The sequence below is a fragment of the Puma concolor genome, chromosome D3 (assembly GCF_028749965.1).
Source record: "Puma concolor isolate L17-30 chromosome D3, mPumCon1.1.hap2, whole genome shotgun sequence".
Taxonomy (NCBI): domain Eukaryota; kingdom Metazoa; phylum Chordata; class Mammalia; order Carnivora; family Felidae; genus Puma; species Puma concolor.
The window spans coordinates 45794450-45810191 of NC_141678.1; the positions used below are offsets into that span (position 1 = coordinate 45794450).

Genomic DNA, 15742 nt, shown 5'->3' on the forward strand with positions numbered 1-15742 from the left:
CTCAAGCAACTGAGCCACCCAGGCTCTTCTCCCTCACATATTTTTGAATAGTTATATTTTAGTTCTTCTATTTTATCTTAAACCTTAATACATACATTTTTATAAAAATATGTCTTTTTTTTTTTTAATTTTTTTTTTTCCAACGTTTTTTATTTATTTTTTGGGACAGAGAGAGACAGAGCATGAACGGGGGAGGGGCAGAGAGAGAGGGAGACACAGAATCAGAAACAGGCTCCAGGCTCTGAGCCATCAGCCCAGAGCCCGACGCGGGGCTCGAACTCACGGACCGCGAGATCGTGACCTGGCTGAAGTCGGACGCTTAACTGACTGCGCCACCCAGGCGCCCCTATAAAAATATGTCTTTACAGGAGTATATTTTAGAGAAATGTCTGAACAGTCTCCCTGAGCTCACCACTGTATTGCTGGAGGATAGTAAACTATTTATTTATTGACTCTAAGTATTCTCTGCTAAGGCAAGATAGCATTTCCTTCTCTGCAGATCTGATGTCATGACCTCTGTGCCACTCCAGGAGACTTTTTTTTTTTAAGTTTATTTATTTATTTTGAGAGAGAGCGAGGGAGGGGCAAAGAGAGAGGGAGAGAGAATCCCAAGCAGACATTCCGCTGTCAGCATGGAGCCCAACACAGGGCGTGAACCCAGGAACCATAAGATCATGACCTGAGCCAAAGTCAAGAGTTGGGCACTTAACTGACTGAACCACCAGGTGCCCCAGTAGACTGTTTCTCCTGTCCAGGCCACATAGATTCTTTCCTACTCTGTTTCAAATCAGTTGGTCAAATCAGCCCATAATTATATTATGACAAGGACATACTTCTATGTGTTTGCTGGTTTTTCCCAGAAGTTCTAACTACTTTTTTTCATACTGAGATAAGAGACATGTTTTCCTTACTATGCCATTAATACTATGTAATGTGTCATTCTATTTATTGACTATCATCTTCTTTTTTCTTATTCTTGGAGGTATATTTCTTGGGCTAAAAACCTTCCTGTACCAATTTGGACCATTTACTTTCTAGGTTTTTCTATAGCTGCCATTCTGGAATTTCTCTTCACTGGATCTCCCTACATTAATTCCATTATTTCTTTCAACTCATGTTAGTCCACAAGTGCACAGGAAGTAAATTTTCAAAGAGTCCTTGCATGTCTAAAAATGTCATTTTACTGTTGATTTAGATGATATTTTGAATGGATATAAAATTCTAGGTTCGAAATAGTTTTTGCTCCAAATTTTAAAGACATTTTCTCAGGGGCGCCTGGGTGGCTCAGTCGGTTAAGCGTCCGAGTTCGGCTCAGGTCATGATCTCGCGGTCCGTGGGTTCGAGCTCGCGTCGGGCTCTGTGCTGACAGCTCAGAGCCTGGAGCCTGTTTCGGATTCTGTGTCTCCCTCTTTCTCTGACCCTCCCCTGTTCAGGCTCTCTGTCTGTCTCAAAAATAAATAAATGTTAAAAAAAAAATTAAAAAAAAAAAGACATTTTCTCATTATCTGTTAGCATCCGATGTTGATAAGACTGATACCATTCTAATGTTATTCCTTTATAGGTAATAGATATTTTTTCCTTCCTGGAATTTAAGATCTTTTTATTGTTGTTCTGAAATTTTGTGATGGGTGTGTGTGTGTTTGTATGTGTTTCCTTTAACCTGTTGGACACTCAGTCTAAAGACTAGTATCTCTTGGGGCGCCTGGGTGGCGCAGTCGGTTAAGCGTCCGACTTCAGCCAGGTCACGATCTCGCGGTCTGTGAGTTCGAGCCCCGCGTCAGGCTCTGGGCTGATGGCTCGGAGCCTGGAGCCTGTTTCTGATTCTGTGTCTCCCTCCCTCTCTGCCCCTCCCCCGTTCATGCTCTGTCTCTCTCTGTCCCAAAAATAAATAAACGTTGAAAAAAAAAAATTAAAAAAAAAAAATAAAGACTAGTATCTCTTAAGGTCTGGCAATTCTTTTCTGTTATTTCCTCTCTCCATTTTTATATGTTTTATAGTCTGATCTTATCATAGATGCTCCAGCTTTATTTTGGTTTTTGTTTGCATGGTCTATCTTTTTCCATTCTTTGCCTTCAGCCTATACGTATCTTGGAATCTAAAATTTGTCTATTGTAGGTAGCATATTGAATCTTAATTTTTTTGTCCTGACAGTTAGATCTGCCTTTAGATCAGAGTTAGTTATAAGATCTCTCTCTAGATCAGAGTGTTTTATCAATTAACAATGTAATTATTGATATAGTTGGATTTAGGCCATTTTGCTTTCTGTAGGTCTCATGTCTTTTTTGTTCCTCCTTTTCTGCCCCTTGCTGCCACCCCAAAACTTGCTTTTTCTAGAACTCTTATTATTGAAAGGATAAACCTTTTAAAATAATTCTCTAGTTTTTTAATCTTTTCTATTTGCTCTTTGCTTTTTGAGGAGATTTTCTCAACTCTATTTTCTTACCTTCTATTGAGCTTGGGTTTTTTCCTGCTGGCTTTTTTTTTTTTAAGATTTTATTTTTGAGTAATCTCTATACCCAACGTGGGGCTTGAACTCAAAACCCCGAGATCAAGAGTTGTGTGCTCCACTGACTCAGCCACGTGGGGTTTCTCTGCCCTGCTGTTATATTTTTAATTTCCAAGATTTTTGTTGTTGTTGTTCTCAGAATATTTCCTTTTATGGCAGTCCTGTTTTCATTTATGGTTTGGTATCTTCTTTATTTCTCCTGAGAGTATTCTTTACAGTTTGGTGATGGTAGTGTTTTTTTCCTTCTCCCTACTTTAGTTAGTTATTTATTTATTTATTTATTTATTTATACATATATGTATATGTATATATTTGTGTATATATATATTTTTTTAGTGTCTTGCTCTAGTATCTTTCACTTTATAAGCTTTTCTGAGATGTCTATTGATATATTTAAGAGAAATGGATAAAAGTTGAGTAGAAGCTGTGAGTGGAATTGTGGTCTCTGAGCTTCACTGCAGGTTGATCTGCCTGGTCTTTTTCACTGATAATCCCCAAATGGCGGTATCTTTAGGTCTGATTTCCTAGAGGGGGCTCCTTTATTTATTCTGCTTTCTGGAATGTGTAATAGGGCTGGCTACTAAAGTCCTGGAAGCCAAGTAGATGATGAGGGCCTAGGCTAAAGTCTAAGAATTTGGCATGAATATACATTTACTTCACTATTGTACTCCTACCCTTACTTACATCTTGTGTTTCCCAAAGCTGTATCTGTGTCTGTTTTAGACCCTCTAGAGGGTAAATCTCCAATATTCTCCTAGGAATGGAAGGGGGGATCACTTGAGTACTCAGAATACAGAAGAGAATATGTTGATATGATGATTTCTTGAAATACTTAATATTTTTTAAGTTTATTTATTTTGAGATAGAGTGTGAGTTGGGGAGGGACACAGAGAGGGAAAGAGAGGAACCTAAGCAGACTCTGCACTGTCAGCACAGAATCCAATGCAGGGCTTAAACCCACGAACCGTGAGATCGTGACCTGAGCCAAAATCAAGAGTTGGATGCTTAACTGACTGAGCCACCCAAGCACCATGATTTCTTGAAATACGTTAAATTACTTATTCTGGGTACCCTCTTTTTTTTTTTTAAGTTTCTAGGAATTCTGTACTGTATATCAAGTTGGTTCTAGGTCAGTGCTGTCTACTAGACTTTTCTGTGATTAGGACACCCTTTCTTCACTGACAAATAGTGAAAACTTTTTTTAAAAGCTTTTTTTGCATAATAGTAAATTGTGAATTTTTCTGACGTTGGGTTTTTTTTAAATGCTGACAAGAGCAAAGTATGGAGTACCTTTTTTTAACTTTGTACTCTTTGACCTTTAGTATTCATTCAACTAAAAAAGTTGTTGATCACTCATGTGTCATATCCTATGCCGAGCAATACAGAGGCAAGCTTGCTTAAGATATAATTCAGCCCCTTGGTACTGGACTAAAGTTCATATTCTGACTATAATATATTAAAACAAGGTCGGATTCTTCAATAAATAAGTTCCTTTGGATAGAGTTTAAAATTGGCAGAATTTACAGAATTCCACTCGGAATTGCAGTCTTGTAGAAAGTGATGTTGTGGCATGATTTCAACCTATTTGAGAACGTGTTAAAGGTATAATACATCATTGAACTATTAATTTTCTCCATATTCGCCAAGTCAGTTATTTACATCTTATAAAGTATAAAAGTCTTGGAGTTCAAATATAAGGAAATATATTTTAGTATTTGAAAAAAATTGAATTTCAGCTTTATGGAGATACAATTGACAAAATTGTAAAATAAAGTGTACATAATGGTAATTGGTAAACATATACATTGTGAAAGAATTCCCATCGTCTGGTTAATTAACATAGCCATCATACATATATTTTGGTGAGAACATTTAAATTCTCTAAAAATATTTTGTTTTTGTTTCCTAGATTAAGAGCAGGATTATGTGATCGCTGTGCAGTAACTGAAGAGCATATGCGGAAAAAACAGCAAGAGTTTGAAAATATCCGGCAGCAGAATCTTAAACTTATCACAGAGCTTAGTGAGTTTCCTTTCTTCATTAAGTATTTAAAGCATAATGTACTGTTGTTAAAACCTATTATTAAATTGGTTGCAATCAAATGGATGGTTTACATACATCTTTCCTCATGTAGGCAAAAGTGCAAATGTCCTTTATTCCCTTTCTGTAGATTTAATTTCATACTTATTTTAGTAAGAAATAGAGTACAAAAAGTAGTATAAATACTGTGCACATTGGCCCTCAAGTCTCACCAACAATAAGATAAGAAGAAATTTCCTTTGCTTATGTCTACATTTGCTTCTTTAGTTTTATCTTTATTTCATGTCATTTGGCTATTTAGTAAAGTCAAATACAAAAATACAATTTAGTGTTGTGCAAAAGTGTACACTTTCTGTGGTTTTCATGACATATTAGTACAAATATATCATTTTCAGTTTAGTCTCCTTACACATTTAATGTGGGGTTTCCTTACATTTTTAGCCTTCTCTTAAATGTCTTCTCTTCCATTATCTCTTAACCTTATTCACTTCTAACTATTCATATACTCTCTTAGTGACCTTTACCTTGATTCTCTGTAAACAGCTCACAATGAACAGCTCACAATGAGCACAAAATCTAATTAATTTATCTTCTTTTCTATCTTCTGACTATTTTCTTTCTATTAATTATATTGCTATCCTCTGGTTACTCAAGCAAGAATAAATGAATATTTCCTCATTGTTTCAAAAAGAGAAAGAACATAGTTTTATTCTGTTCCTGGGGGTAACTATTATTAACAATCTGATAATGTATTTTTCCAGGTCCAGGTTTATCTTTTTGTGTCTCTTCCCCTGTTTTGTCCCCTCCTCTCTTTTTTATTTTTTTATTTCTATTTATTTTTATTTTATTTTTAAGTACTGTCTATGCCCAGCATGGGGCTCAAGCTTAGAACCCCAAGAGAAAGACATATGCTCTACTGACTGAGTCAACCAGGCAACCCACAACCTTGAAAGTTTACCATGCATTCCTAAAATGTAAAGTTAATGTCTTGACCATCTTCTGAACAATGTACAGACCTTAAAACACCTTAACTCTGCTCATCTCCTTTTCCACTTACATGCTGCTTATGCCTAGCATTCATTTCCTTTTTTTTAGCCTATAAGTTAGAAACTTTTTTTTTAATGTTTGTTTATTTTTGAGAGAGAGCGTGAGTGGGGGAGGGACAAAGAGGGAGACACAGAATCTGAAACGGGCTCCAGGCTCTGAGCTGTCAGCACAGAGCCCGACGTGGAGCTCGAACCCATGAACTGTGAGGTCATGACCTGAGCTGAAGCTGGATGCTTAACTGACTGAGCCACCCAGGTGCCCCAGTTAGAAACTTTTCTAAAAATTACTAAGACAGTTTTAAAAGACTCAACTACCTGTTTATCAGTTTCTTTGCTTATTATTGCTTTTTGCACCTCCATTTCCTTCTGGGATTATTGTCCTATCTGAGATACATCCTTTTGAGGGTATTGGCTGGTTCTAAATTCTCAGTTTTATCCAAAAATGTTTTTATTTTACATTACTTTTGTAAGCCTATTTTGCAGGGTAACAATCATTTTTCTCTGGCTGCTATGATTTTTTTTCCTTCTTTTTTGGTGTTCTATAATATTAGTATAATTTTAACCAGGTTTTTTTGTTGTTTTTTTTTTTCAAAAAAATTCTGTTTAGTATATATTATAAAATCTGTGGAACCACATTTTTTTTTTGAGATTTTATTTTGAAGTAATCTCTACCATCCATTGTGCAGCTCGAACTCATGACCCAAGATCAAGAGTTGCATGTTCTACCAAATATGCCAGCCAGGCACCCTTTTGGAACCACATCTTTAATTATACCTGGAAATAGCTTTTCAAATATTGTGTCTTCTCCATTCTCTGTTTGGGTATTCTGATGAGACCTCATCATTCTGTCCTTTGTATTGCTTGATATCCCTTTCCTGTTTTTCATCTTCTTATTTCTCTCTGCTACATTCTGAGTGATTTCTTCAGCTCTCTTGTTCATTATACTAAGGACTTCAGTAGTTCTCTTGTGTTGAGTTGTTTTATTTCAGTAACCAAATTTTTCATTCCTAAAAATTCTATTTAATGGTTCTTTTTCTTTTTTCTTTTTTTAAATTATTTTTTTTAATTTTTTTCAATATATGAAGTTTGTTGTCAAATTGGTTTCCATACAACACCCAGTGCTCATCCCAAAAGGTGCCCTCCTGAATACCCATCACCCATCCTCCCCTCCCTCCCACCCCCCATCAACCCTCAGTTTGTTCTCAGTTTTCAACAGTCTCTTATGCTTTGGCTCTCTCCCACTCTAACCTCTTTTTTTTTTTCCTTCCCCTCCCCCATGGGTTTCTGTTAAGTTTCTCAGGATCCACATAACAGTGAAACCATATGGTATCTGTCTTTCTCTGTATGGCTTATTTCACTTAGCATAACACTCTCCAGTTCCATCCATGTTGCTACAAAGGGCCATATTTCATTCTTTCTCATTGCCACGTAGTACTCCATTGTGTATATAAACCACAATTTCTTTATCCTTAATGGTTCTTTTTCAAGTCTACCTAGTTGTCTTTTTTTCTTTAAGTAGGCTCTGTGTCCAATGTGGTGCTCAAACTCATGACCACAAGATCAGGAGTTGCATGTTCCACCAACTGAGCCAGCCAGGTATCCCTTCTTTTTTTTTTTAATTTTTTTTTTTTTAACATTTATTTATTTTTTGAGAGACAGAGACAGAGTGTGAGCAGGGGAGGGATAGAGAGAGAGGAAGTCACAGAATCCAAACTAGGCTCCTGGATCTGAGCTGTCAGCACAGAGCCTGATGTGGGGCTCAAACTCACGAACTGCAAGATCATGACCTGAGCTAAAGTCGGACACCTAACCCAATGAGCCACCCAGGCACCGCCCTCACTTTTTTTTTTTTTAAGTGAAATGTTTTAAAAAATGCAGAAAGGTAGGGAAAATACTAAAGAACCCTCATACACATTCCATTTAATCTGGAATAGCTCGCTTTCCTATTTTTTTCTTTCATGACATTAGTTTCTTGAAGTAGGGTCATTTTCTTAAAATTTTGTCACCTTTTGGATTTTTTTAAAACATTTTGTCTTTTCCTTTATTTCCTATAAAGTAGATATTGGATCTGAAGGCTTGATTAGGTTTATATTAAGCATTTTTGACAGCAGTACTTCATAGCTAAAATTGTCCACTTCATATTTATTGCATCTTATCAGGAGTAAGATATTGCCAGGTTATTCCACTCTTAGGAATTCTAAGATTGATCACTGGGTTAAGGTGATGACTACATTTCTTTATTATAGAGTTATATTTTCTCCTTGTACCACCAAATAATCTGAATAGGGGGGTGGATGTTTGATACTATGAAGTCTTGCAAAAATACAATTCTTCCTCAGTCTTTCTTGAATGGTTTTAGCATCCATTGGTGAGCCTTGCCTGAATTAGTTATTTAATTAGAGATTATAAAATGCCAAATTTTCATTTCTGTTATTCTTTCTACATTCATTAGCTGGCATTTTTCTGTAAATAAGATTTCACCCTTATCAGTTGGGACTGCTGATTAGCTTGGAATGTAATATAGTTCCTACTAGAAAGGCATGGTCTTAATTTTAATTTTATTAATTTAATTTTTTCCCTTTAATTTTTTCCCTTTAATTGCCAGTTTTCAGAGTAAGATCTTGTGTAATAGTTACCAGCAATGGTGACAAATAGGGTGTGTGTGTTTATGTATGTGTGATGTTTCATTTTATTTATTTATTTTTTTTTTTAAATTTTTTTTTTTCAACGTTTTATTTATTTTTGGGACAGAGAGAGACAGAGCATGAACGGGGGAGGGGCAGAGAGAGAGGGAGACACAGAATCGGAAACAGGCTCCAGGCTCTGAGCCATCAGCCCAGAGCCTGACGCGGGGCTCGAACTCACGGACCGCAAGATCGTGACCTGGCTGAAGTCGGATGCTTAACCGACTGCGCCACCCAGGCGCCCCAAGTTTCATTTTATTTTTGATGAGAGTGGGGGGGGGGGTCTCTTTTTGTTTTTCGGGGGTTTTTTTTTTGAGTAAAATAAATACATAGGATTTTATATATTCAGTGTGTGTCATTCAGTTTATTCATTTATTCTCATTGATGCTCAAATTATTTCAGTCTTGTCTGCCTACTCATTTTTTGTTATCACTTCTAGTGTGTTAGTTTTAGGCATTCCATTTAAATCTTTTAACATTTCATTACTATGTAAGATAATTCTATTATCTGAAATACTTGGGAATCCATATATGAGTTACTTTCTGCTGACTGTAGGGGTAAGTAAATGAGGGTTACTTTGGCTCCATGCTAGGAAAGGAGTTTGGGCTTAAACTGGAAATCTCAGTTTCAGTCCCCCTACCAGTGCTGGTACCAACATCTGCTTACCTATACTGCTTGTGTTTTAGCTCACAGTTTTGTTTTGTTTTTTTGTTGTTGTTGATGATTAAGGAGGTAATGTGGGAGTCCCTTGGATTTCTCTTCCTGTGAGTTTAGCGTTTAATAAAAATTATGTTTTTGTTCAGGATCTAGTTGTTTGTTTTTTTAATGTTTATTCATTTTTGAGAGAGAGACAGACAGCATGAGTGGGTGAGAGGGAGACACAGAACTCGAAGCAGGCTCCAGGCTCTGAGCTGTCAGCACAGAGCCCGACTCGGAGCTTGAACCCGCAAACCGCAAGATCATGACCTGAAGCCGAAGTCGGATGTTCAACGGACTGAGCCAACCAGGCGCCCCGATCTATTTGTTTTTGTGATAAGATCACTAACAGTATATCTAATTCGCTTACCCACCCTAAAGTGTTCACTTAGCCCAAGAAGTTTTTTTTTCTGTTTTGTTTGTTCGTTTGTTTATTTCTAATGTTTGTTCCTTTCCATTCTGTTTCTTCTTCTGGAACTCAGATTAGCAAGATGCTGGGGTCTTCCCACGCTGCCTAATTTTTCTTAATATTTTGTAATTTTATTCTCTTGTGCTGAATTCTGGGAGAATCATTTAGATGGATATTAATTCTGTCTTGGGTCACATTTTTTCTACTTTCATCCCATTTATTTTGCTTTTAACTTTTATGACCTTTGTTTTTTTCATGGCAGCCTGTTGCTTGTTTTTAATGAACCTATCTATCACCCTTTGAAATCTGAAGATGTTATTAGATATCTTTTGTTTCTTATATTAAAACTACTTATCCAGAATTTTTATTACTGTTTTTTTGTTTTGTTTTGTTTTGTTTTAGAGCATGAGCAGGAAAGGGGCCGAGAGAAAGGGGGATAGTGGGGGACAGAGGATCCAAAGTGGGTTCCACACTGACAGCAGCAAGCCTGATGCAGGGCTAGAACTCACAAACTATCAGATCACAATCTTAGCTAAAGTTGGACGCTCAACCTACTTAGCCATCCCAGTGCCCCATGACTGGTTTTTAATTCTTTTAAAATTTTGGATTTTTTGTTTTGTTTTGTGTTAGTTTTTTTATGTGTTTGTTTACTCTTGATTGTCTATAATTATAGATGTCTCTAAATGGGTGATTTTGTTAAATGCAGTCTCATTTCCTTGGTTGAGGAAGAATCCCTACTTTGCTAACAGTAAATGCAGATTCTGATTTACAGGAGCCCTACTCCAATGGCAGAGGGTGGGAGAGAAGGAAACAAGACTGGAGAGGTTTTCTGTGGGGTATGCGAATAGTTGGTCTTCTAGGTATGGGAGTACTTCTCTTTCCTGATTACCAAAAGTTAATTGAGAGCATTGCCCTGATCTCCTTGTCTTAGGAGACAATGGACTCTCCAGTGTTAAAAGTTGTGGAAATCTATCCCCCTTTAGCCTAAGGGCAACTATCAGTTACCCTTTATTTGCCCATTCAGCAACTTCTGGGCCTTGCTGCCTAGACTGGAATAAACATGAGGTTCTACTGAAAAAGCTCACTTTTTTTTTTTAAGGCCCTTTCTTTGGTTGGATTTCACCATCAGTCTGAGGCTATCTATTTTTAAATCATTCATGAATTTTTTTAAAGTTCTAATCTGCTAGTGACACCCATTCTGGCTTTTCAGTATTGGAGTTGACTTATTTTTAGAGTTGTTTTGTCATTTCATTGGGATTTGGAGAGGGAGAGTCAGGTAAACCATCTTAATTAGAAATTTAAGGCCATCTTTGTCTACTCTCACCATAGAGAGGATGAGTTGCCAAATAACTACTGATCCTGCCTCTGTAAAATCTCTTCTACCTGTCCTCACTTCCTATTTCTAGTCCAGATACTCATTTCTTACTTCATTTTTTTCCTTGCTTTGGTATGTGCTGTATATACTAACAAATCAGTCTTCCCATCATTCATGTATGAAAAATGACACCTGGTAATCTTTTAAAATGAAGTTCAGGGGTGCCTGGGTGACCCAGTTGTTTAAGTGTCCAACTCTTGGTTTCAGCTCAGATCATGATCTCATGGTTTTGTGAGTTCAAGCCCCGCATCAGACTGTGCGCTGACAGTGCAGAGACTGCTTGGAATTCTCTGTCTCCCTCTCTCTCTGCCCCTCCCCACTAACACTGTCTCTGTCTCTCTCAAAATAAATAAATAAACTCAAAAAAATATTAAATGAAGTTCAGATTTCTTAACCTGTTTTTGAAGGTTTCCTACCGTTTATTATACCCATTCTTTCTGTCTAACTTTGTTCCATTAATTCTTTGCATAGAACACTCTGTCCAGCTCAGTTGTCCTCTCCTTGATGAATCCCTTCCTCATCTACTCAAGAGCCCAAAGTAACCTTTTTCTCCTTGGAATTTCTTTTAGTGCTTTATCAGTACTTCTGTAATGCCCTTCTCACTTTCAGTTGTATAGAACATGTTTATGTAATATCCGGTCTCTCATCGGACTGCACTTAATGTTTAGATTACTGTTCGTATCTCCAAATTTTTGGAATATGATTAGCTTTGTTTTGTAGAGGTTAGTTCTATTTACTGTGATCTTCTAGATATTCCTCCTAGTGCAGTACACGCTTAAGCAGTGACATCACACAAGGGTTTATAAAAAATTTTGTGCTGACTACAATAGAAATTATAGTCTAAAATTGAATTTCTGCTTTCTAAATTCAATAAACATGGACAAGAAAATTTAGCCAGGGTAGATTGAAACAAATACTATTTCAATGGATATATTTAAATTACTGATAGCATAATTAACTAAGGAAGAAAATTTGCTTATGCTATAAAATTACACTGCTATTCAGTGTTGGTTTACTTTTGTTATCAGATTTATTTCAAGATAAATGTCCTTTACTAAAATGGTGTTTGAAATTAGTAAGACTGAGTAATAGATGGAATGCTCTCTTGACCTTAGTATGAATAATTAACCTATATTCCCCAGTACATGAAGTACTTTTTCTTTTCTGCCCACAAGCATAAAATAAAATTATCAGTTAATCAGTTACATGGAACTGGCACAATATGAGATGTAGTAATCACTGCCTAGTAACGATAATCTTGCACAATAATGTTAACTCTAACATTATGACTTGGAATTAGAAATCCTAATTCTCCATAATTACTGGTACTGTTGAAAAAGCCTGACATACATGTTAATATAGCTATAATGTGTGCTTCTTTTTCATGTTATGTTTAAGTGAATGAAAAGAATACTCTCCAGGAAGAAAATAAAAAGCTTTCTGAACAGCTGCAACAGAAAATTGAGTAAGTATTTTTCCTTAATTGCAGCAGCAAATTGAATATTTTCCCTCAACTTTTCTTCCTTTATTATACTTAGCTATACAAACTGTAAAGGCATTAAGAGTTGCAGATTTCATTTTAAAAAGTTATAAAGTTTTCTGCAATAATATGAAGAAAATCACTTTTCATTTGTGTTTTGGGAGTATATATGAAGAGTGTATGCATCTCTTAGGTTAGTGTATATATAAAGAAAGTATCAGAATGTTTTAATTTAAAGCATTTTAATTTTTATAATTATTTGAAATATTTATATTTTAAATAAATATTTGTTTCCTTTTCAAAGCCCTGACCCAAAAGCTTCATAAAAGCAATCTGAATAAATTATTTCCTCTTACACATTTCTCGGGCCTGGAGAACTTCCTTTTTCTGCTCCTCTCCTCCCATTTCTCTTAAAGAATAAAAATAATAATTTTTATTCTGTGTTTCATGTTTTTTATATCTAATAATCCTCACTATGATTCTTTAAGGTAGTTTTATTATTTCTGCTTTATAGAGAGGGAAACTGAAGTTCACAAAAGTCAAATAACTTGCTATGGTCTCACTAAGCCTATCACTCAGACTCCTATATTTTGACTTAAAGGCCACTCACTAAAAAAAAAAAAATTAAAAAAAAAAAAAAAAAAAGGCCACTCACTGTTCTTTCCATTATTCAACAGTATCTTTAAAAAGAATCTTTTTCTGAGTATGGTCTGACTGTCACAGGGTTGAGATATGGCCAGTTCTTAGTTCCCATCTATATAAAACTTGTGAAATATTTTAAGAGTTAGGATTTAGGATAGTCTTAATGGTTTTTATAGGGCTCTTAGATCTTCTATTGTATTTGAGTGGGCATCTCTAAAAACTGGTAAACTATGCAGGTATAACGTATTAATTTGCTTAGAATAGTTATTGTCTTATGTATAAACACATCTCACAGGTGGAATTAACATTCTTATCCGTATACTTTTAAGTAATGGATATTCAATAGGATTTTGATATTCCTCCAATGTTAATCAGTTCACAAATATTGGTAGCAAAGGGAATTTTGAGGGGAGATAATAGATGAGGAAAGAAGGCTATAGGGTTAGACTGAGATTATTAAACATGTATGTATGAAAATGTCAACACTTTCCAGTTTTACTCATGATGCATGTTGAGGCTAGAACACACATCCACAATCTTTTATACATGATTCTAAAACTCAAATTCTAAAATTCAAAAGTTTTTTTTTTGGATGTTATTCACAATTTAACCTCACCTTAATCCACAGAATGCTATTTATAGTCCTTATTTATCCCACTTCATGTGAACATTCCTATGCTTTGCTATGAAAATATCAGTGTGTTTGACTACAGAATGATGCCTCAGGTGCCACTGGAGGTATTATGTAATAAGCTGTATATACTCTGTATTACCCTTCATGATAAAAAAAATCTGAATTCCAAATCACATCTGGTTCCAAAGATTTCAGATAAGTGATGGTTGACTTAATTAATGTTCTGTGAAGTGATTTACAGGTAGCTTATGGTATTTTGAACACCTCAGCCTTGATATTTATGAATACCAAAGATAAACAAGATAATGAACATATAGAGGTTAATACAGAATTAAAGAGTGAATGCCTCCAAAACCAAGGTGTATAAAGTGAATTGAAATTAGATAATGTCATTTACCTCGTGAAATACAAATTCAGATTCACTCAGAATTAATTTATTTTTAGTGTTCTGAAAGTCACAGATTTGTCTGTTGAAGCTCACTGGCATCTTAGAAGAATAAAAGCTAAAGTTTGAAATTATAGTAAAGGTTAAGCATAGAGATGAACTTCAAGGTATGCATGTTTTATTTCGGACATGGCTTAATCAGATCAGTGAAGGGGGTTATTATCTAGTGTGTCTTTCAGTTCTGAAATTTAAGATAGTTCTCATTAGTCAACTTCTTTTCAAAGTAGCTTGCTGTCCTTAAACAAATTTACTTTTGCTTGACAGCTTAAAAAAATAGCAAGTATTTTCTTTGACTACCTAAACCACTGTAACATTATGCTGTTAGTGCCTGAAATACATCTGAACTTTAGAAAAAATGTTTGACTTATATTCTGCTTGTTAAATGAAGTAAAACCTGACTCACCTAAGCTGGTTTTGATGTTACAGATATCTTATATGGTAGGACAGTTATTTAGTGACACTGTAGTAAGAAATTAGTCAGGAAAAATTTGCTGTTATAAAGTTAATTGTGTGTATATACATATATATATATGCATATATTCAACACTACCAGTCACCAACAACAAATACTTAAATGTTGAGGTCATGGTTCTTTTTGTTTTGAGAAATGGATATGCTGAATCAGTGAAGGTCAAAGGAGTCTATACACTTAAAGGACTGTAGGATTCATTTCATTCAACATTTTTCTAAATTGAATTCCTTATATAACTTCTTTAACAAATAGCCATTGTTTGAACACCTCTACCATAAGCTTAATCTCTCAAGCCTGTTTAATTTTAGTGAGGTTTTAGGAGGTTCCTTCTAAGTTTGTGTAGAAATAAATCTACTTACAGGTTATTTGTTGATTCTAATTTTGCCTTCTGGGAGCATCTGGAACAACTTTTACCCCCTCTTCTATTTTGCATTCATGAAGAGAACTGTCAGGGCCCTCCTGAGTCTTTTCTTTAGGTAAATATCCTCTGTTCATTAACTCAGGCGTCATTACTTCACAACTTCAAAGTACCATTTCTTTTTAATGTTTTAGTTTGTCAATGTCTTAATTAAGAATTCAGTATTCTAGGGGCGCCTGGGTGGCTCAGTCGGTTAAGCGTCCGACTTCGGCTCAGGTCATGATCTTGCGGTTCGTGAGTTCAAGCCCCGTGTCGGGCTCTGTGCTGACAGCTCAGAGCCTGGAGCCTGCTTCAGATTCTGTGTCTCCCTCTCTCTCTCTGACCCTCCCCCGTTCATGCCCTGTCTCTCTCTGTCTCAAAAATAAACGTAAAAATTTTAAAAAAATGAAAAAATGAAAAAAAAAAATTCAGTATTCTAGGTGTTGTATGACCAATAGGGCAATACTGCCCTCACCATTTTTCTGTGTCTTTTTAGTTACATTAATTAATGTGGTCAAAACACGTGAATAGTCCTGGATGTTCCTTATTGGGTTTACTGCCAACTAGAACCATTAAGTCAAAGTCTTCCCTATCTAATTGTAGACGTGTTGTTTTTGATAAACATACAGGACTTCAGAGTCATGGCTTCATATTAGGTTGTTGAAGAAAACCTAATAGGGTTTAGCCTACTCCTTCATTTTATTATTATTTTTTATTTTTTTATTAAAAAAATTTTTTTTAATGTTTATTTATTTTTGATAGAGACAAGAGACAGAGCACGAATAGGGGAGGGGCAGAGAGAGAAGGAGACAGAGAGTCTGAAGCAGGCTCCAGGCTCTAAGCTGTCAGCACAGAGCCCGATGCAGGGCTTGAACCCACAAATTGTGAGATCATGACCTGAGCTGAAGTTGTATGC

At 35.7% G+C, this 15742-nt stretch overlaps 1 protein-coding gene across 9 annotated transcripts in view; it reads left to right on the plus strand.

Annotated features, from left to right (window-relative positions):
- RBBP8 (RB binding protein 8, endonuclease) overlaps positions 1 to 15742 on the plus strand; it is a 112727-nt gene that overhangs the window by 53077 nt on the left and 43908 nt on the right. For 7 of the 9 annotated variants that reach the window (XM_086682603.1, XM_086682605.1, XM_086682604.1 and 4 more), the window contains 2 exons: positions 4416 to 4528; positions 12155 to 12221. In XM_086682603.1, the coding sequence (XP_086538729.1) occupies positions 4416 to 4528; positions 12155 to 12221 (180 nt within the window). Of the gene's footprint in view, positions 1 to 4415; positions 4529 to 7108; positions 7189 to 12154; positions 12222 to 15742 lie in introns of those variants that run through there. The other 2 variants (XM_086682610.1, XM_086682609.1) reach the window with 2 other exon arrangements.